Below are 22,237 nucleotides of genomic sequence, written 5' to 3'. Positions count from 1 at the left end.
GGAGGCTTTCAAAACACTACTCTGTGACGTAAAATACGTCTTTTTGGCGTGTTTTTTTTTTCCAGGCATCCTGCCTCTACTGATGGTGATATTTACATAATTCTTTAACACACGGGTTGAAAAAGTGGCAATACTTGACTCACTGTGGCGAAAGTGAGATGTTTGGGCCTTCGGCTTTCCGTAGTACAGCGTCCGTAGGCGGAAGCGGCGTGAGGCGTTGTTGACGCGCGGGGTTTGCTGGGAAAGTTTTAGCTTGTCGCCATTTTGGACTAAGAAACAGAGGGAGTAACAGAAGTTGTAGGTCTCAAACAGCCGCGCGTGTTTTCAGGTACATAACCTCTTCACTGCGTAGGAATCGGGGAGGGGGGCATGTGATAAGGTTAGTGTTATTAACGGCCCTGAAATTACAGCGGAGAAATTGGCCACAAGGTAGCATTAGCTTCTGAGCTAGCCGGGTAGCTCATTTACGGACTAACCAGGAATAACGTAGCCCAAATCCGTTTGGTTGTGTTGCATGGATCGAGGTTAGGTCCTGCAAGCCAGCAAATCGTTGTGCTACAAGTTCGAATGTCACGTGTAACTCGTGTATTCAGTGTTCGTATTTTCTGTTAAATGTGTGCATAAACTTCGAGGAGTGCAGCATTACCTTGCAAGCCTAACTATTTTTTTGGACAGGAGTTAGCATGACCTCCTTCCTGACCGGGAAAAACAGCTCGTGTGTCCAAGTGCTTAATAAAGAAATTCTCTACATGTACTAGTTTAGGAGTCTCTGTAGCTGTCCTTGTTTACATCTCCTCAGATTAATTGTAACGATTCGGACAATTCCTGACGTTATCTCGCATTATGTGCTGAAGTCTTATTTTCACCTTCTCTTTAAAATGTGGGGTAAGAGAAGTCACATTAAAGGGGGTGATTGCTGTGACCTAAAGTACTCTCCAGTTTCCTAGTTGTGATGCCTGTCTTCTCTGAGTTGCGGGATAATATTCCACATAAATTAGAGAAACCCAAACTTGGTGTAGCTCTAAACATTGGTTCATCTTAAAGCAAGTGTTATTAAAACAAAACTTCTGAGCATGTGAGTCATTTTGCTGTGGACTTGCTACAGTGTGCAGGGCCTTGAGGCGACTGTTGTGATTTTGGTGCTGTACAAATAAAATTTGAATCGATGCGCCGTTTTTCACAAATCCGGTGAGACTTGGGCATTGTTCCTGTTTCTGCCACGCTGCCTTTTGTGGCTAAAGTAATCCACTGGATTTTTTATTCTGCTTACTGCATTCTATGAAAGCTTTAAGATAGATGTTGTTAATATTGGTTGCTTTTTTAAACAAGAAAGGGTTTTAACAGCATGCTTATCACGTGACTGCAGCTGTAAAAAGTAGGTGTGTTGGGAACGCCCAGCATCCCTTGGGACAACAGTTTCATACATAATATGTATTCCTGTCCAGAATCCAATTTGTGTGGAAGTGTACAAATGGGGTGGCATATTAAAGGAAACTCGGCATGAAGTGAGGAAGCGTTTTGTTTTCATAGTGGTGTTGGAGAGTGTTGCCTAAGGTCTAGACTGTATTTCTTGCAGAGAACCATACAAAGTGACCATTGTGAATGACTTGTTGTTTTTGCACTACTACTCTATAGTCTCATTCTGTGACATTTGCAGGGCACATGGTCACACATGTCAAAGTGCCTAGAAAATGTACCATTTCGAGAAAGATTTTAACTGACTTTGAATTTGATGGCCACAGCAACATGTATCAAACTGCTGGGGCAGGGCCATGTTTACCAGTGTGTAGCTTTCCTTCTTCTTTTAACAACAGTCTGTAAATGTCTGGGAACTTAGGAGACCAGCTGCTGGACTTGTGGGAGAGGACTGTTGTTCCATTCTTATTTGATATAGGAGTAACAGTCCTCGGTCTGCTTTGTTGTATTTTTCAGTACACGATGCTCCAAATGTTCTCAGTTAATGAAAGGTCTGGACGACAAGCAGGCCAGTTCAGGACCCGGATTCTGCTGCCAAGCCAAGCTGGGGGTCAGGCCAGAAAAAAGATCACGGCCTGGCAGTATCCGAGTATCGGACGACCGCAGGGGGAGGGGTTGCCCTGGGCATTGAACACCCAATTGCTATTTGTGGTATTAGTGAACGGTTCCAGTAGCGAACCAGTGAAATTCTGAGCCCGGTGCAACCTCAGCGCAGAGTGATTAACTGCTGGCTAGAACCCTGCATGTTGTAATAGGTGCAGTATGCGGTTTAGCATTGTGTCGCTGAATTATTCAAGGCCTTCCCTGGGAAAAAATGTCTGGATCAAGGTTGTTATAGTTTTGGATTTTACATGATAGTTTAGTTTAATTTAGTTAGTTTGAATTGTTTTTTAGAGTGGTTTGGCTCATTTTTATTAGTTTAATTTTGTTTGTACACACTTTGGGCTGATCCACCACCATTCTCATGAGCATCCTCATCCCATGGAGCTCCAGACTGAGAGAGATTGATGGTCATTTTATGTTTCTTCCTTTTCTAAATAATCCCTCAAACAGCTGTCACCTTCTCACCAGGCTTCTTGCTGATGGTCTTGTAACCCAGTCCAGAGTAGTAGTTTTCCATGTTGCAAGTACATTTTACATGAACTTTGGCTCAGAGAAGATGGTGCCGTGTTTGGATGGTGTTCACATGTTTTTCTTTTTTGCATGATTGAGTTTAACCTGCATTTGTGGGTGGCACTGCAAACTGTGTTCGGACAGTGATTTCTGGAAGTGTTCCTGTGGGGATTTCCATGACGCTCATGCTTGTGTGCTGAAGATCCCGGCATTGGGCATGCACACAGCCATTTCTCCTGATTCTTGGACTCTTTTGATGATATTATGATGAATAGTGAATAGACTGGTTCTTATATAGTTTTCTACTCTACTTTGAGCACTCATATTTATGCACACAAGCACTAAGTGCAACTTGGGGTTCAGTATCTTGCCCAAGGATACTTTGGCAGACAGGAGCAGCCAGGGATCAAACCACTGACCTTCCAATTAGTAGGCGCTCTACTTCCTGAGCTAAAACCATCCCATTATGCACTGTAGATGATGATATTCAAAGTCTCTGCAGTCTTAGATTGAGGAACATTATTGTGCGATTGTTCCATAATTTGCAGATGGTGAATGTTTTCTTGAGAAACTGCCTTTTCTGTTTGAGATGATTCTTTTATACCCAGTCATGTTTCTGAGCTGTTGCCAGTTGCAATCAGCTGTCTCTTTTTCATACCACTTGCTTTTCCAGCCTCTTGTCCCAACTTTTGAGATGTGGTGTTGCTATCAAACTCAAAATGAGCTAATAATTTTCTTAAAATGTTATATTTTCTCTGTTTGCACATTTGATATGTGTTCTATTGTGAATGAAATATTGGTTTGAGATTGGTAAATTATTGCTTTCTGTATTTATTTATAGTGTCCCAGCTTTTTGGGAATTGTTCTGAAATTAGCTCTGGTTATGGCCATATACCATGACTCACATTATGTTCATACTAATCAAACAGTTCAGGGAGTCATTGTACTGTATGGACCACTTCCATTAAGATAGAGATGTTTTCTTCATAGGCTGACGACGATCACCTAGAATAACTTTGCACTGGGTGGCAGTGACCCTCTGAGGCACCAAGACCATCCAAACCATGCCAGTGAATTGTCCCCACAGTATAACAGAGCCTCGGGGTACCTAAACTTTGCTCCAGTTTTTCCTTTGAATTTTCATCTTGTATGAAGAACTCTTAACGGACTTGTCCTGCTAAATTGTGTAATTACACAGTCATTACTTGCTAATAAGATTGTAACGGTAATTCAATATAAAACATGATATTGATGTCCAGGTAAATTCTCCATTGTGAGGAATTTTGGGAGGGGGGGTTGTCATAAATAAAAAATACAAACCTCAGTAATGACACTATATATACATATTACAGTAACATCAGTGTAAGGTGTGCAAAAATCTCGAGCCACCCCAACTGTGAGTGTAATGATCTTTTTGGTTTGTTAAAAAACAAAAGTATTTTCTCATTTAATAATTTAATATCTGTAGCTGTTCAGTACTGACGGGTTTTTGAAACGGGAGCTTTACTAACCTCAATTCCTCAGTTCATTGTTCATGACATCATCTGCTGTTCAGCTACTAGTGAGAGGAGGGGCTGTGTGAAATTGTGTGTCAGCTCGAGGAGGTGAAGACAGCACTCTTGGTATTGATTCTGTTGCACATGAGTAATCTGATAGTGTAGTGTTATCCTGTGTAAGACAGTGGGGTTTGTAGCTGTTTAAAAGCATGTACATTCTGCCTGTTGATGTCATGTTTGTCTTGTGAACTAAAATGTTCTAAATTCTCGGCATATGATGATGAGCACAGTTTCAAACCACCCCCATCTGTGTAACTCTGCAGAGGCAATGGCGAGCCCAGGGAAAGACAACTACAGGATGAAGAGCTATAAGAACAAAGCACTGAATCCTCAGGAGATGCGTCGAAGGAGAGAAGAGGAAGGAATCCAGCTACGCAAACAGAAGAGAGAGGAACAGGTGAACACCACCTCACCCCGAGTGCCTTGATTTAAATTGTCTTTAGTATCATTCAGTGTCTAAAATGGAATTTGTGTTATGGGCCTATCAGGGCCTGCTGTGGTTTATCTGTGAGGGCGTGAGTTTTGCCCTTTGGTACCACCCTTAGCAGCTGACTCCACTCAACAATTAATGCTAGGAGTGCTAAAGTTCAGTGAGATGAGTGCTAAATACCAGAGAATCTCTGAAAAAAAACCCTTTATTTGGCTCCTGATTCTTGCTCCTTGTCTGGACATTTTTGTGTTGCTTTTCCACAACCCCCTGGATGTCCTGGAGACCCTAACAGGAACGTTTGGGTCTTTACAGTAATCAGGCGTCTCTTTTATTTATGTGGTACAGTAGTGTGCCAGACTGATCTCACATGTGTCCGGCAGTCTGCCTCAGTTGAACCCCTGTGCATTTTTCTGCCTGTTAAAGTGAAGTCTAGTCATTTGATCTTGTCTGCATGACTGCAGTTGTTCAAGAGGAGAAATGTCTGCATACCTTCAGCTGATGAATCAATGCTGGAATGTCCAATCCAGGATCCAGACATTAGCTCCACAGTGCCCATCACAGGCGTAAGTGTCGGCCTAAGCTCACTTTTTCCCTGTACGTATGCTCAGCTAAAGTCTGAACATGATCTCTGTCTGCTGTTGACTTTGTGCAGGATGGAGTCATAACACCTGACATGATTCAGATGATCTTCTCAGAAGACCCAGACCAGCAGCTAATTGCTACACAGAAATTCAGAAAATTGCTTTCCAAAGGTTTGTGTCTGCAACAGATTATTTACTAAATTTCTCCGAATTTTAAAGAAAAAAATCACTTTTTGGAGCTGGTTTATTAAAAAACTGTTCAGATTGGGTCCAGAGCAAAACAGCTGCTACGCAACATGATTCCCTTCTGCTTTCACACGCACTGCTGGCTGTCAGAAAATCAAACTGCAGTTTCTGGAGGAGCTTCTTTCTTCAGGAAAATCTCTGCTGCTGGAGAACTTCTGTTTGGTTTGTACCAGTTATTAGAGCCACAGGTGTTCTCAGCTCCAGCTTCTGTGTGTCCCGTTTTCCCTACGCACCCACAGGTAGTGAGAGCTACATCAGAAACATGGATCCTTTCTATGATGTTACTATTAGAGTAGCAGCTACATTTTCACTGTGCTGGGGATTGAAGTCATTTTGCAGTTGCCACTTATAACGATTCAAAACATTTTTGCACTCATTAATAATTTAGACCCAAAAACATGGAAATAAATGTAAAAAACAATAGAAAAGTTTTCCTTTAAGTAATCCTGCCCACAGCTCTATGGAAGGCTCTGTTGTACCACACTCATACTGACTTGCACAGTAGAGATTAAACCAAGAGAAAAGGGTCAGCTTTGGAAGCTCTGTTTGATAAATGCAAAAACACAAAATGACCAGTGAAGTACAACATTTTTACTACAACACAAATGTGGGTATTTTTCTGCAGAACACAGATGTCATTCATTTTGTGACCTCTCTGCACATTAGTTGAGCTGATCTGTCTTTGACGTGCCTGTTGTTCTCGAACAGGATTACACTCAGACGTGTTCTCTTCTTTTACTTGTTCTTTTGTACAGAGCCCAACCCGCCCATCGATGAGGTCATTTCCACTCCTGGTGTTGTGACTCGTTTTGTGGAGTTTTTGAAGCGGAGTGAAAACTGTACACTACAGGTTAGAGCACGGGGCCTATATACACGACTCTGTGGTTAGCAGGGCAAAGTGAATGTGTCAACACTTCCGCTATCACATAACAGTAGATGTCTTTAACACACGTTATACACTCACCATGAAATGTGCACGCTCCAGATGGAATTCCAGAGAAATGGTTATTAGTCCTGCTAAAGGTAACCTTGTATCAAGGTTTTAATTTCTTATTTAACGTTGCCTATTGATTCATTCATAATTAATCACAAAATGAGTGAATGACATGGTGTTGCATTGGGCAGTACTGTTGCTTCACAGCAATAATGATATTAAAGCAGCAGTGAGAGGGCACCGGGCCCTCACACCTCGACACAGTCGAGCTGTGCTACAGCTCGGGCCTGTTGGAGGTGAGGACTGTCATGCGGTCACATGGATGTTTTGAGCCTGGAATGCTGCGTGTTGTGTAATGTAGCTACAGAAAAGCTTCTATGTCCACTAGGTGGCGATGGAGAAAACCCACTAATGTGTCACACTGCTGTATGTCATGCGTGGAAGCAAGTGTGACCTAATATTTGGCAGTGTGTGACAGACTGGGGAATGTACCATTGAGGTATCCAATCCTGTGCGCTCTAATTTTGGCGAGCCGGCATGAACACGCCCTTTCATGAAAACAGTTTAGCATCATCGACATCTTAAGATTGAACTTGTCAAAGACCATCTACGAGGAGTTTGTTAAAGTACAAGGCCTCAAACTGGCAAAAATTAAAATACTGCAAAACATGCATTTGAAATTCAGAATGGCCTACTTCCTGTTGGGTTTAGGGTATGGCTCCAGATCTCGAGACATTACACGAGGCTGCCAAATTTCAGACCCATAGGTGAGGTGTAGTGCTGGGGCCATTTTTCCACATCCACTCGTAAGAGCCGTAGAACATCAAACGTCATGCTGGAGGTGTGTGCAGGTTCATGACCTTTTAAGCTTTCCAAGCCCTCAAAAACAACTTCCTGTTTCATGGTGAATGGCCATGCCTCCAGGATGCAGTGTTGAATGAAAAGTCACAATTTTCACAGCGTTTTATGAGGACGACTTATTCACAAAAACACAACACGTCTGGTGTGTAACGAGCTTTACTGCGACAGAGAAAGGGTGACATCGCCGCTCACCTGCGGGGGCCAGTTCCTACAGCGACCGCTTTGTGGTCCAAAGAGAAGCTCACCAGATGAAAAGTGCAGGTCAATATTATTCAATCATAAAGCTATTTTTGTGCTTCACAGAAAACAATGTGTCACATTCAGAAATCAAGAAAATCAAACACAGTTGAAACAACAACAGTATAAACCTGGACAAACGGAATAAGATAAAAATAAAGAAATAGAGTGAGCATCACATTTTTTTAGGTCTGTTTTAAAAGTAGATCCTGGGCTTCCCCGTCTCGGTGTTTCACGGCTGTGCAGCGGCCTGATTTCCTCTCATAACCGGCCGGGCTGTGGGTCCAGTCTGACCTGGAGAGTGCAGGCAGCTGCTTGGTTCATAAAGTGTGACTATGCCTTCGACGTGGGTGGAGGAAGTTCAAATAGAATTACAATAGTTAAATAGTCCAAATGTAGTGAGATAAAAGTATGGATGACTTGGATGTGGATGAGTTTGTTCTCCCTGTACCTGTGTGGGTCCCTCCATGTACTCCGGCTTCCTCCCACATGCCAAATACATGCATGATAGTTGGTCATTGTAAACTGGCCATAGATGTGAGGTAGGTCAAGGGCTTCAAGAGCTGTGTGAATGTATGGGAGCAGTTTGAGTGGTCAGTACAGTAGTCTGTTACAGTGCAATAGTGTTTTTTAACCATTTTGTGTGTGTGTGTGTGTGTGTGTGTGTGTGTGTGTGTGTGTGTGTGTGTTTGTGTGTGTGTGTGTGTGTGTGTGTGTGTGTGTGTGTGTGTGTGTGTGTTTGTGTGTGTGTGTGTGTGTGTGTGTGTGTGTGTGTGTGTGTGTGTGTGTGTGTGTGTGTGTGTGTGTGTGTGTGTGTGTAACAGTTTGAAGCAGCCTGGGCACTGACCAACATCGCCTCTGGTACCTTCTTGCACACCAAGGTTGTGATTGAAACAGGAGCTGTTCCCATTTTCATTGAACTGCTGAACTCTGAGTATGAGGACGTTCAAGAACAGGTAAGTGTCATCAGCCAATATTAAGAGTCACCTGTTCAGCTGCTCAGTTACAGCAACTGTGATTTTCACACACAACCATTTATAGGTTCAGAACAAAATCTCATAGTCTTTGGCAGGTCTCACACATCAGCAGGCTGGATGAGTGTCAGCGGCAGGGCTGAGCTCTGTACCGGAGTCTTTTGGGCTGCAGTATGTAATGTAGTTAAAGCATGCTGGTTGTGTTGTGTTTCAGGCAGTGTGGGCGCTGGGGAACATAGCAGGAGATAATGCTGAGTGCAGAGACTACGTGCTCAACTGTGGCATTCTCCCATCTTTACAGCAGTAAGTGTTGTTGTCTGTCTGCGTCTGTCTGACCCTCTCCGGCCCGTGCTAACAGCTGGGCTCTGCTCTGTAGGTTGCTCGCTAAATCCAACCGTCTCACAACAACTCGCAATGCAGTGTGGGCTCTGTCCAACCTATGCCGGGGGAAAAACCCACCACCAGATTTTGCCAAGGTGAGCCCGTTTGTCAATATTGAGTTACTGAGTACTGGATCTGCTGCTTTTGCCTTCTTTTTCTTTAGTGGTATTTCCTGTACTGCTCATCCAGTTCAGGTACTAAACGGTCCCCGTGTCTGTGTCATTTTTGTCAGGTGTCCCCTTGCCTCAGCGTTTTGTCCAGGCTTCTGTTCAGCAGTGATCCAGATGTGCTGGCTGATGCTTGCTGGGCTCTGTCCTACCTGTCTGACGGCCCCAATGAAAAGATCCAGACGGTCATTGACTCCGGGGTCTGCCGCAGGCTGGTGGAGCTGCTCATGTATGAAACTGACACACAAATCAAGTGTAGTACCATCAAAAAGTATTTGCACCGTCCTGATTTCTTAGTTTTTTGCATATGACATACATGTTTCAGACAAACTTATTAGACAAAGATAAGCTGCAGAGATGCCAAATGTCGTTTTTAAATGATGACTACATTATTAATAGAATAAAGCTATCCAAAAAGTAACTGCCACCTCCAATAACTGGTTGTGTCATCCTTTGTAGCACAAACTGCAACTCAACTGGCAATGAGTGTTTGACATTGCTGTGGAGGAATTTTGGTCCACTCTTTCTTATTGTTTATTCAGCCACAGTGGAGGGTTTTTGAGCACGAATGACCTGTTTAAGGTCATTCTAAGGCAATTGCTTTTTTACATAGGGCCAGGTAGGTTGGGATGGTTTTTCCTTAATAATGGATTTCATTTAAAATCTGCATTTTGTATTTACTTGGTTTATCTTTGTCTAATATTAGCATTTGTTTGATGAAACACTTAAGTGGGCCAAAGTGCAAAAGCCTCAGAAGTCAGGAGAGGGGCTGTCGTGGTGCTGTATGAAGAGGAAAACCAGGTGAAGCTGAACTGTCCAGGATCAGGCTCACAGGTGTCCCACAGACCAGGCTTTCAAGATTAGATTAGTGTTCACACACATATATGCACCCACTAAAAGGAGGTGCTCATCCATCCATCCATCTGTTTTCTACTGCTCATCCGTTCGAGTCACAGGCGCAGCAGGCTAAGCAGGTCAGACGCAGTTGCTCCGTTACTTTGTGGATCCAGAGAAAGCTACTCCCTAAGGAAGTCAGCAGTGGCAGAGCAGTATGCAGGACATGTATGAGGACAGCAAGACAGTGGGGAGATGTGCAGGTGGAGTGACAAATGGGTTCAAGGTGGAGGTGGGGTTACATCATGCAGGAGTCTTCATGGACTGATGTGGCAGCCAGAAAGGGAACGGTTCTGAGACCTGTGAGACCTGCTACGATGTTTGGTTTGGAGATGGTGGCCCTGACACAAAGACAGGAGGTGCAGCTGAAGGTGGCAGAGCTGAAGATGCTAACATCTTCACTGGGAGAGAGCAGAATGGACAGGAGTAGGTTAATGAGCGTAGCAGATGGAAGGCTCAGGTTGAGATGGTTTGGAAATGTGCGTAGGACAGGAAGTTGGACAAAGGATTTTGTCCTGCAGGGCAGGAGGAAGACCACAAAGAAGCTTCATGGAGACCGTGGAGGAGGCTTGGAGAGGGTCGGTGTGATGGAGCAGGATTGTTGGGATAGGGTGAGATGGAGGCAGATGATCCGCTGTGGTGGCCGCTAAAGGAAATGGCCAAAAGAAGAAGAATACCATTGCTATGGTGATCAGGAAGTGACGAGGTTGTGACTGATGTGCAGACTTTCAGCTCCAGCTCAGGGTTTAAAAATATTGTATCAGCAGTTGAGGATATTACAGTCACGAGCCTATTCAAGCACCGTATAACAATTTAAAATGTTCATTGTTGTGCAGAGTGTAACTTTTTCCTAGTGTAACATATTTGCACAAAGAAGCAGTGATTTTGAGTTCAGTGCTGTGTTCTGTTTCTCGTAGGCACAGTGACTACAAGGTTGTTTCTCCTGCCTTACGGGCAGTGGGAAACATTGTAACAGGAGATGACATCCAGACCCAGGTAGAGGCTCTGTTTCTTTCATTAGATGCTGATTTTCTTGTTTACAGCATTGAGATAATTGTGCTCTGCGGTTTTGATCTCAGGTAATCTTGAACTGTTCAGCTCTGCCGTGTTTACTGCACCTCCTCAGCAGTCCTAAGGAGTCCATCAAGAAGGAGGCGTGCTGGACTGTGTCCAACATCACAGCAGGAAACAGAGCTCAGATTCAGGTACGGGCTGTGTCATCCCTGCTTATTGTGGCAAGCTGAAAGGCTGTTGTCCTTTGTTGCTCACAGCATTTCTTTTTTTGTCAGAATGTTATCGATGCCAACATCTTTCCAGTACTCATTGAGATCCTTCAGAAGGCCGAATTCCGCACAAGAAAGGAGGCTGCGTGGGCAATCACCAATGCCACCTCTGGGGGGACTCCTGCACAGATCAAGTGTGTTTACCAGGCTTACTCTCCTTCCCTGTGACATGCTTTGAGTCAGGAGATTACCGAGAACCTGAAAATTCTCTCTTGCTTCCAAATAGTTCTGGTGCCATGTTTCCCACAAATACAGCACTGCTTAGTGAGCATTGTCCTGTTGGAACCCTGACCGTTATATTTCTAACAGATCAATATGAATATGATTGAAATCCACCAAAGGGTCATCTGAACACTCTGAAGCAGTGTGCTGCTCTCTGAATCTGATCTCTACAAAGTTAACAGGGCCGTTAATGTGACGGTTGAATTTATTTATTACAGTTCCAGATATTTGGTTTATGAAATTTCGCTGAAACCATAAAGGCAGTGTTCTACCAGCACGTTGATTAGAGATGGTATTCAGGGTCATGGAAAGTTTAGGATTTGTAATAATGAATTAGCAGGAAGTGATGTGTACTTGATAAACAAAGTAATCAGCATTTTTGTTTTTGTGACAGATATCTGGTGTCCCTGAATACCATAAAGCCCATGTGTGATCTGCTGACAGTGATGGACTCTAAGATCGTGCAGGTGTCACTGAATGGTTTAGAGAACATCCTCAGACTGGGAGAACAGGAAGCCAAACAGAACGGAACCGGCATAAACCCGTACTGCGCTCTCATCGAGGAGGCTTATGGTACGGCTCTGAGACACCACACGCAGGCACTGAGCGTCATCGATAACTCACCAGCTCTCATCCATGCTCAGAAAAGTCCACTTTCCCATGCTCTCTTGTTTCATGTTTGTTCCATAACTTATGCACCCATAACAGCACACTTACACCTAGTTTATGTTGTCATAAATGGCACCGCGGGCAAAAGTGACATCACAACACAAGTGACATCCCCCACAGTGCAGGCTGGAGAAAAGAAACTGTGGTTGGAGTGAACTTGATCAGCAGAACTTCCACATGCAGATAACTTTCTGAAATTTCACTTTAGAAGAAAACTCACATGAACAGCTGGAAAAGGTCCAGAAGCATCTGCAAAGACCTGTTCATCAGTCCACAATACAAGTGGAGGAAAGTCAGGATTATTGCTGCTCCATGTGAGGGAGAAGTTGCACAAAGATCACACCAAGAACCCAGTTCAGCAACTGAGCTGCAATCTTTATGTCCACTTTGAAAAAACTGAGTGATATTTATGGAAAGATGGAAAACATTGTTGCACATCTTAAGATCACCTGGATGTTCCACTACACATCTGGGACAGTGTTCTGTGGACATGATTTTAAAAAATACAGTGTGTATTTGGATCAATGTTCTGGGCACCAAAACTTTAAGGGAGCTTTATGTTTTAGTGCTGCATTGCTACCTTGGGGTAAACAGTAAATGGACTAGTTCTTATATAGCGCTTTTCTACTCAGTCAGAGCACTCAAAGTGCTTATACAACCTGTGCATTCACCCATGCACTCCCATTCATACAAGCACTTCCATGTTTTACTAAGCTAAGCACTTTTAATTAGCTAACATTCACACACATTCATACACCGACAGGATGGTCGGAGAGCAACTTGGGGTTAAGTATCTTGCCCAAGGATACATTGGCATGTAACCTGGAGTAGCCAGGAATCGAACCGCTGACCTTCCGATCAATAGGTGACCTGCTCTACCTACTGAGCTACAGCCACGTCTGGACGCCTTGTGATCATTAAGGAAACAAAGAATCCAAAAATATATCAGTGGCATCCAGCTGAATGTCCATAAGCTGAAGTTTAGGAGACACTGCAACAGGACAGGCAACCAGAGCAGGCGGGCACATCAGCAGAACGGTTTGAATAGAAGAACATTCAGGTTTGGGGATGGCCCGACTCTAACCTGACTGACATGCTGTGGAGTGACCTGCACAATCCCAGAAATATGGATCAACTGAGATGGTCCAAATCTCCAGTCGTCACTGTGCAGGTTTCATCTGAAGAACCCTCGAGAGTTCCCAAAGTCAAGACGTTCCTGCCCTTTCCCCTCCGTTGTAAGCATTACTGTGTTCACATGAAACTGTCTGAGGAATGAGTGCAGAAACCTGCTGGATCTGTAGGCCTCACCAATATGCTGCTGTTTTCTCATCAGCTAAACGGGTTGTTAAAATTAAACTGATTAAAGCTGACTTTTGCTCTTGTTGATCACCCCAGATCACACTAACGTACACACACTGTCCCCTATAATTCATACACACTTACATTCATACACGTACGTTCCCCTCTCCCCCTTTAATGCTAACTCACCTGTTCTTTTACTCCGGCCTCTTGTTCAGGTCTCATGATTTGCTCCATGTTGGTCTGTGATTTTTTCCTCGGTGTCTTTGTGTGTCTGCTGGGCCTCTCAGCCAGGTCGTGTTTGTAGATGAGATCTAGGTGAAAATCTGAGAGATGAAATGTATCAGAAATTTGAGAATTTTGCATTTGGTTCAATCCTTACAGGCCTGGACAAGATTGAGTTTCTGCAGAGCCACGAGAACCAGGAGATCTACCAGAAGGCCTTCGACCTGATTGAACACTACTTCGGTGTGGAGGAGGAGGATGCCAGCCTGGCTCCACAGGTGGATCAGAATCAAGGCCAGTTTGTCTTCCAGCAACAGGAAGGACCCATGGAGGGTTTCCAGCTTTGATCGCGCCGCACTTCCTCAGTCTAATCTTCTTGGTCTTTAGACCCCTCAGAGAGAGGAGCCGGCGTTCTTCTCAGACCGCGTCTCTACTGGGCCAGATCTTCTGCTACGCCTGAGCTTTGTGAATGTGGAGATCAGACGTTTGGCTCCTCGATGCCTTTAGACTGCGGGATCCTGAATAGAGCTCAGCTTTACTCGTTTCTGTCCCTCTGGTGAAATGTCTATGCCATCGAAAGCCAACCCGTGTTAACGAAATAATTTTTAAATTTAGCGCTACATTAAGATGTTTGGCTTCCTGTGGTGATTTTTAAATCATTCTGAAAGATGTGATTGTGTTACAGTTTGAAACTGGTGTCTCCGTGTCATTTATCCCTTTCTGAATGTGAAACTACCTCTTCAGTCTCCAGAGAGAGGAGCGAGAAGCATAGGGGTTTGTTTTTCCCGTGATACACAAATCTGAAATCCTTAGTGCTCAGGTTCAGGGGTCAGAGGCTCACCTGTAGAACGACACTATTGTACGCCCAAGTGTTGCCATGCTTTACGTCTGAAGCAGCTGCACGTGCTCCCTGGGCTCTTTCTCCTCTCCTTTGGATTGTAAAGGACCTGAAGACTGGAGGGCAGTTATTTATTTGTCTTCTGAGTGTTGGAGAACGAAGAGGTCGGAGCTCCTCTTCTCTTCTACACCCCCCACTCTGACTGAAGCCAGCTGCACACAGCTGGCCTGAGTTGGTCTGAATCCAGTAACAGTGTTAGCTTTTCACTGGGATGTTTTTGCTGCTTATTTTAAATGTTCTTTCAGTTGATCCACAAAGATTTATCAGGACGCAGCCGGTGGTCTCTGTTACATGATGCAGTGTGTGCAGAAGTCTTTCTAGTGAAGTGTTCAGCTCTCTGGTGTGCCACTCTGAGCTAGCAGCTAGTCTTAAATGATTTCTGCCTGCAGTCCTTAATGTGATTCGACTTGTGTGACTTAGAGGGTTTTGTATATTATATATACATGTAAGAAGGTGCAAAGAAAATATTAAATGGGAATATGTTATATGCAATCATTTTCTGCTCGATATGCAGTTTAATTTCCAACATTTACACTTTATTTTGCAGTGTTCTGGCTGAGGTCTTCAGAAGGAAGCAGAGTTTTTGCTTCTGCCCCTGAACCACGACAGTTTTGATACATGTCAGTTTGACTACAGCAACATAACTGGTTGATAACAGAGTCGGTCTATATTTATGTGAAATATTTGTAATGCAGAAATTACATCGAGCACATCCAATCATAGTTTTCTAATACTTGGGTTTGTTTTGGTTGTGTTTCTGTTTTTCCTCTTTGGGAGTTCATTTGCTGTGTTCTTGTGGCTCTTGTAGAAATTGTGCGTTGACTCGTCAACAGCCTGTACAGCAGTGTAAGACTGTAATATGCAGTCTGTGTGGTTCCTAACGCACCCTGGATCACGGGACCTGATCACGTGTGAGGGTGCACACTCAGATTATGTTGCAGAACTTAATAAATTTATCAGTTGTATTAAAAGCATTGTTCCTGTGCTGCACTGTGGCCTTTGTTCAGGAAAACTGATTTACTGACATTTCATGTTGCAGCCTTGGATCTTTAAGGTCACTGAGCCTCAGGCTAACTTTGATGGCGCTGCAGTTGTCTGTTCCTGTGGATCCTCGCCTACACAAACCGCTAACATGCAGTCCTCCAAAAACTTAGCAGCTCAACGTGGATAATGCGGCGCATATGCTTAATGCTGATTGGTTGAAAAGTGAGGCGGAGTGGTTATGGAGCAGGGACAGAACCCTGTAGTCTCCACTGTCTGAATGGAGGGTTTTCAGATGTAGCTGTGAGACTGTGATTGTGTCTGTAGGCTCCACTTTGTGGCTTCTGCTGCTCCTCCTGCTTCCTCTAGTGGCTGGACTGCTGCTCTGCCACTGCAGCTGATTAAACTCATACAAACGCACACCTAAGACACCTGACAGACACACTAAGGTACACTCTACCATAGCCCTCTGAGGACTTGGGTGGCAGACGTTTCTCCTCCTTTTTAAAAAAAAATTCCTTTCATTTCTTCTTTCTTTTGTTTCCATTATTCCTTACTTCTTTAATTAGCCCAGTTTTCCCATCCTTTCCTCTTCAATCCTTTACATCTCCCATTCCTTTCTTTGCCATTCCTCAGCCTAGTTTCTCCTTTTGTTCCATGACTGCATCCTCATCACTCTGAAGGTCCATTCAGGTGTCCGACACTGGGTTTAATGCACTTAAGTAATCAGGTTACAGCCAGCTTTCCTATAATCGAGCCTCCTCAAACCAAAGTCCAGCATGAAGCTCATTAGTAAAGTAAAAATAATGTTATACACTCACTATTCCAAGGGATTAGAACAAACAGGACATTTGATCCACATTCATATATGAGCCGAAGAACTAGTTGTGATTATTTATAAGCAATTGTTTCTGTCAGGCCTTTTAGAATAATTGGTGAGTTACAGCTTCATTCTGCCTTCATTTGGAAGAAGTACAGATACAATTCCTCCTCTTTTTTGGGGGGGGTCCTCTAATGGCAAAAGGTGTAAGAGTCTAATCTAATTTAGCAGACAACTGAATCCAAAGGTTTCTGAGCACATCATTGGGTGTATGTGTAACAAAGTTACTGTGTATCTGATTTCCACTGGAACCAGGTTATCTGCAGTGATTTGGTTACTTAAGTGCTTGAAAAAAGTCTTCAGCAGGTAGAGCAACATCGTCCCTCACATTTTATGTCATTGGACTGAAGAGAGCAACTGGACGCTTTGTTTTTTCAGTGGAAGCCTGATGGAGTCACTGTGGCTTCTACCTGAATATCACAACTTTACTTCAACCTGGGATCATGCTGCTTCATCAGGTTCCTTTTTTCCTCTTTACACCACAGTGACTGGTGAAACCGTCTGCTGGACACCTGGGTGTTGTATTAAAAATTCTGAAGTTTCTGTAAAATAATTACAATTACTTTTATTTCTTAAACCATTAAGCAGAAAGAACAGTCTAACTGAAACATGAGGATCTGTGCAGTTTGCTGCCCTCTGGTGGTGGCAGAACTTAACTGCTCAAAGTTTTATAAGCTTACAGGATCTTTTATGCTGAAACTCTTACTGTAAGTATAAATACGAGGCAGGACAGGAATTTGGTGGGATGATTTCCCCTGCCACCTCCTGACAGGTCACTTGGGTCCAGTCATTTTATCATTATTTATGTAGCTGTTCAGATGTAGGTGTAGAACTTTGTTGGAGTGTATGTGGCTTTTTGCTTTGTCGATAACTGGTGTTCTCTACATGATGCGCTCCAGCATTTCTGTGAGGCAGTCGAGGCCCTTTGCTTTTTGCAAGTGGAAGTTTTGTTAATGACATGATGCCGTACATTTTCGTGCAACTATCAGTTCATTGGTCATTTTTAATAAATGTAGAAGAACTTATTTGGTGTAAAATCCACATGAATCACTGAATTTTTGAGGAGTAAACTCAGATTTCAGAGTTTGTCAAGCCTGCTGCTGCCCTGGCCACTTCGAGCTAATGCAGACCACAAATAGTGGAAGGTCTTCACTGAAAAGTAATATGGAAAAAAAATTCCCACAGGGTCAAGTTCATTGTGTTTCCTCAGCAGGTCCAAAATTCAGCAAAATTTACACAAATGAGTCCACGGACATTTCAGAGCTCACAAATTCCCTTCTGTGTGTTGTTCTCTGATTGGTTCTTGTTCCATTGGTCATAAAATTGCTTGATTACTGAGTCATGATAATTATTGGCCCAAAACTACAAGCCAGGTAGCGTGTTTGCAGTTCCCAGCTTAGGTGGTGATGTGATGAACTAAGACTGAACTGGCAGGAATTCAGTGGTGCTTATCACTCAAAGTGTGGACTGGAAACACTTTTACTGGTTAGTTACAGACAGACTGCAATGCTTGGTTCTTTATTCCCGCAGTGAGGGAAAGGTCCATACATTTGTTACATTAGTGACTGCTTGGTGTTCATGGCCCAGTGTGAGGAGGCTCCTTCATTGGTGGTTCATGTAAACGAGCACAGCAGCCTCTGAAGCCACAGCAGAGAGATGCTGCAGGATGATGTTTGTCTGCAAAAAGTGAGTTTCCTGTTTGTGTTTTTGTGATAGTCAAAGGATGGAGAGTGAATGAATGTCTGAAATGATGAAACAGTTATAATGAAGTCTGTTGTTTTTAAGTGATGGACTGCAGTACAAAGAATTTTTATGTTTGTTTAATCGGTCTCATTTTCACAGAAGAACTGCACACTGCATCTGACTTTTCTGGACGACTGTTTGCTCACACACTGTTTTACAGGCTTTGACTCCTTCATGCTGTTTTTACATTGTTTAAGTGAAAAAGAGCTCTGCTCTGCAGTTTTGCTCTGTCAGGTTAGATTTCCTCTGCAATCGAAATATTTTAAACCCTGATGGCAACATTCATCGTTCCTAATCGATGACTTGTTGTTATTGATGCAACAATGAAGATAAAGACACTAAACCAGGGATCCTCACATCCAGGCCACGAGAGCTGGTGTCCTGCAGGTTTTAGATGTGTCCTTGAGCCAACACACCTGAGTCAAATGGTGGAATTACCTTCTCAGTATGCAGCCAAGTTCTCCAGAGTCCTGCTCATGACTTCTGTATTTGACTCGTGTGTGTTGAAGCAGAGACACATCTAAAACTCATTCCCTCCTGCTCTCTGACGGGGACGGTCACATTCTCTCTCTCTCCTGCCTCCCTGCTCTCCTCCATCTCTCCTGCTTGCTGTGAGAGCGTCTCTCACACACTGTCCGAATAAGAATAAGATTAAGAGCAGCATAGATCTGGCAAACTGGGCCCTAAACACCATTGATCGAATTTTCTCCACTATGAGATCGGGGAAAGGGCAGCCTGCGTGTCCGAGTGGAACAGACCCCGTCGGCTACGTCATCGATTCTTGGAGCTCGTGGAGACCTGTGTGCCTCTCAGCACTGGAGGTCGAGGACGTGGAAGATGTTTACATATTCAGCTACTTGGTAACAGGATCTCTTCTGTTTGGGCTCGGAGGATACCTGATTTACCGGGAAATTAAGAAAACCTGGGCAGCAGTTCAACATCTGGCGAGGCTGCAGACCCAGGTGGATGGGCTGTGCAGCGCCGTACAGACTCAGCCTCAAAGCCTGGTGGACCTGAGCCGTAAAGCGGACGCGTAGTCCAGCTGAGAACGTGCTCGCAGGTGAGAGGGGTTAGATCTGGAGATAAGGTTCGGTTCTGCACGGTGAGGACGGTAACTAATGAATCTGGAATATTGGATTACTGAATGGTTCCACAGTGAGACTGAAGGCTGTTGGAAAAAACAAGCAGCCTGTTCCAAAACAACATCTGCATTATCAGGAATTCAGCATCTAGCCGAATTCAGCACCCACCTACTGTATCATATCTCATATCTGATGGACGCTCTCCCCCTCAGCCCTCTCTGTGATTTGTGAAGCTGGATCTGTTGTACCACGGCCGCTGGTGAACTTCCATCACTATCAGCGAACTGTTTTGTCTAGGAGCTGGCATCTGGCTCTACAATGTCCCCACCCTCTCGTCTCCGTCTGCATCCCCTCCCGCCCCCCCTACTCCACCCATATTGCTATCCTGGCTTTAAGTGTGCAAATATGCTTTGCTAAGGTGGTTTTTTGGACCCTTTTTTTTTAACCTAACTACCCCATGATGTGTGTTTGTTTCCTTTTTCTGGGAACTGATTGTAGCAGCAGCGCCAGAGTGGCAGCGGCTGCAGACACCCATCTCCCTATGTTAGTCTGTCTGTTCTTCTCTGGATGGTTCTTCCGAACGAAATTTTGTTATATTATGACGGAATGTCATTATAGAAATTGTTGTATATGTGTATTGTTGATTAATTTCATGTTATGCATAATGACAATAAAGTTCTATTCTATTCTAAAAAAAACCTGCAGGACACCGACTCTCGAGGCCTGGGTGTGAGGATCCCTGCACTAATCTAACCCGAAATGACACAAAGTTAAAGCAAACACAGAAAAATGAATTCAGATTATTGCGAACATTTCAAAAGTACAAAGAGACGCAATACAGTCAGGCAGGCAGCACCAAAGACACTAAACAAGGATGCAAAACAGCCACATGGAGGAGCATAAAAAAGCTATAAAACATGAACACCCAAAACAAAGACATGAAATCACCACACAGAGGTGCAAAATAACCACATGGTGTGCTAAATGGCTCCAAAGACGAGCTAAATGACGCAAGATTAAAAACCATAAAGAAACTCCAACAACCTGATGATGATTCATGCGACTTAGATAAATTCACGTTTGTAACATTTACAGTCATAATGTATACCAGTTTAAAAAAATATGTAATCAAACACTGAACAAGTTTCTTTAGTGGCTGAAATAATCTTTAGTTTTATTCCTCCTTAATCACCAATGTGACTCATTTCTGGATATTTTTTTTTCTCTCCTTTTTCTGACCAGTGGAGCTCATTATATTCATTTTATCTTAAGGCAACACTTTGCATTTCTATGTTTGCCCTAAACCAAAAGAACTGGCCTTAATGTGAGGGCACTTTTCTGTTTGGCTGCATTGGTATGAAGAGAATACATGAAGTGATGCCAGACGAGGGTTTGTTTGTGTTTTCTGAAATCCACAAATGATATTTTCCACCAGGTCAGTGTGTGTGTGTGTGTGTGTGTGTGTGTGTGTGTGTTCTGTAAGAATTGTTTTAGTTGCTAACACTGGCAGTAAGAAGCCGGGAACATTATATGATGTAACATTATGATTGTTGCACTGTAGCGCTTTGTGTCACTAGTGTAAGTCATGCAGATCTGACCTCAGTTCACTTTTATCATCATAAAGGTGAATTTCACCTGAAACTGACTCCAGACTGTAAGAGTCCATGCTGTAATTTTTAGGGCCCGAGCACGAAATGTGCAAAGGCCCTGTTGTAATTGCTCTGTTTATTATTATTATTCAGGCAAATGAAGTGCCTTTTTGGCAGCTTTAACATGCTCAAAAACTCATGAAACTTTGCACCTGCATCACACCTCGTGAAAATGTAAGTATTTTAATGGCATCGAGCAAATTGCCTCAGTAGCGCCCCCTAAAGTCGAGTCCCACCGCTGTGTTTCACGTACATATATGAAACTTTATACACGTGTGTATCACATCCAGACGCTCTTGGAGCCATTTTCTAAACCCAACAGGAAGTGCGCCATTTTTGTTTAAATATGCAAATATGGCAATTTGCACCCTTCAGACTTTCTCTAATAACTCAAAAGTTTTAGAAGTTATCAACTTCATATTTAGTGTGTTGAATCTACACACAAAGGGGAATCTAGATTTAAAAAATGGTGAGTTTTTGACAAGGGGGCGTGGCCCTTATGCCCCCTGTGAATTTTGATCATTCGCCATGAAAATTTGATTGGCTGTCATTCATACCTACATAATCCAATCTGGATCAAACTTTCTCAGTAGGATGAGCATCTGCCCCTGTACACATACATGTGGCAATATTTTATGAAAATCGCAGCGCCACCTAGTGGGAGCAGGAAATGTCATTTTTCACACTTTCAGGTCCAGCTCTACGGTGGTTGAGCAGAACCATCTCAGATTTCCCCTGGAAAGTCTTAAGGAGTGGGGTTTACACTGTTTTCAAAACTGTGAGTTTTTGCCAAAGGGCATGACCCTGGCAGGATGGCAAAGTTTATGCTTCACCATGAAGACAAAAGGGGCTGTAACTCAAAGCCACATTGCTCAATCTGCCTCAAACTTCAGTGGTTTGATAAGCCTCCTGCCCTGAACAAATTGAAATGCATTAAGTCCATAAACGTTAGAGCACCATCTAGTGGCAGCTCGGAATATCATAAAATAGCATGTTTTTTGGGTAGCCCTGGAACTACATTTTATCTACAGCTCTGAAATTTTGCAGACTCATGTAACATCCTAAGACGTACAAAAAAATCTCTTGGACCCATACCCGAAACCCTACAGGAAGTCTGCTATGTTCAGTTGAAGGTGTCAATTTTTGCCTTTTTCAGGCCTGCTATTTGAATGAACTCCTCCTAGGGCATTTGACCCAGTGAGTCCAAATTGGCTCCAGATCATCTACAGAAGTAGCCCATCAAATATTGTGCAAAGTTTTACAAAATATTCAACGGCCTTGTCTCACCAGGCCATTGACGTTGGCCTTCGTTTTTCTCCCTCGCCACCAAAACTGTTCGTGCGCTTGTTTGCACACGCTTTGCCCGATCAGCCTGAAAATATAATCACTCATGTACAGATCCAGGCTGAACCCGTAACTACAGATTCAAAACTGTAGGTGCAATAGCGCCCCCTAC

At 43.5% G+C, this 22,237-nt stretch overlaps 1 protein-coding gene across 2 annotated transcripts; it reads left to right on the top strand.

The window, feature by feature from the left end:
- Nucleotides 1-215: 215 nt before the first annotated feature.
- Nucleotides 216-15,420, top strand: kpna5 (karyopherin alpha 5 (importin alpha 6)). Of its 2 annotated transcripts, none has more exons than XM_030724669.1 (14): nt 216-328; nt 4,409-4,542; nt 5,037-5,138; nt 5,228-5,327; nt 6,158-6,252; nt 8,259-8,390; nt 8,623-8,711; nt 8,785-8,884; nt 9,022-9,185; nt 10,768-10,846; nt 10,930-11,055; nt 11,140-11,267; nt 11,750-11,928; nt 13,708-15,420. In XM_030724669.1, exons 2-14 carry the CDS (start codon nt 4,414-4,416, stop codon nt 13,893-13,895), a joined length of 1,611 nt encoding a protein of 536 aa, XP_030580529.1. In that variant the 5' UTR covers nt 216-328; nt 4,409-4,413; the 3' UTR covers nt 13,896-15,420. The 2 variants fall into 2 exon arrangements, with proteins under 2 accessions (XP_030580529.1, XP_030580530.1); XM_030724670.1 differs by having other exon boundaries at nt 246-379.
- Nucleotides 15,421-22,237: the final 6,817 nt, after the last annotated feature.

Source organism: Archocentrus centrarchus, unplaced genomic scaffold, assembly GCF_007364275.1.
Source record: "Archocentrus centrarchus isolate MPI-CPG fArcCen1 unplaced genomic scaffold, fArcCen1 scaffold_40_ctg1, whole genome shotgun sequence".
NCBI lineage: Eukaryota > Metazoa > Chordata > Actinopteri > Cichliformes > Cichlidae > Archocentrus > Archocentrus centrarchus.
The sequence above is the reverse complement of the archived record's forward strand: the minus strand, read 5'-3'. Positions and strand labels throughout refer to the sequence as shown.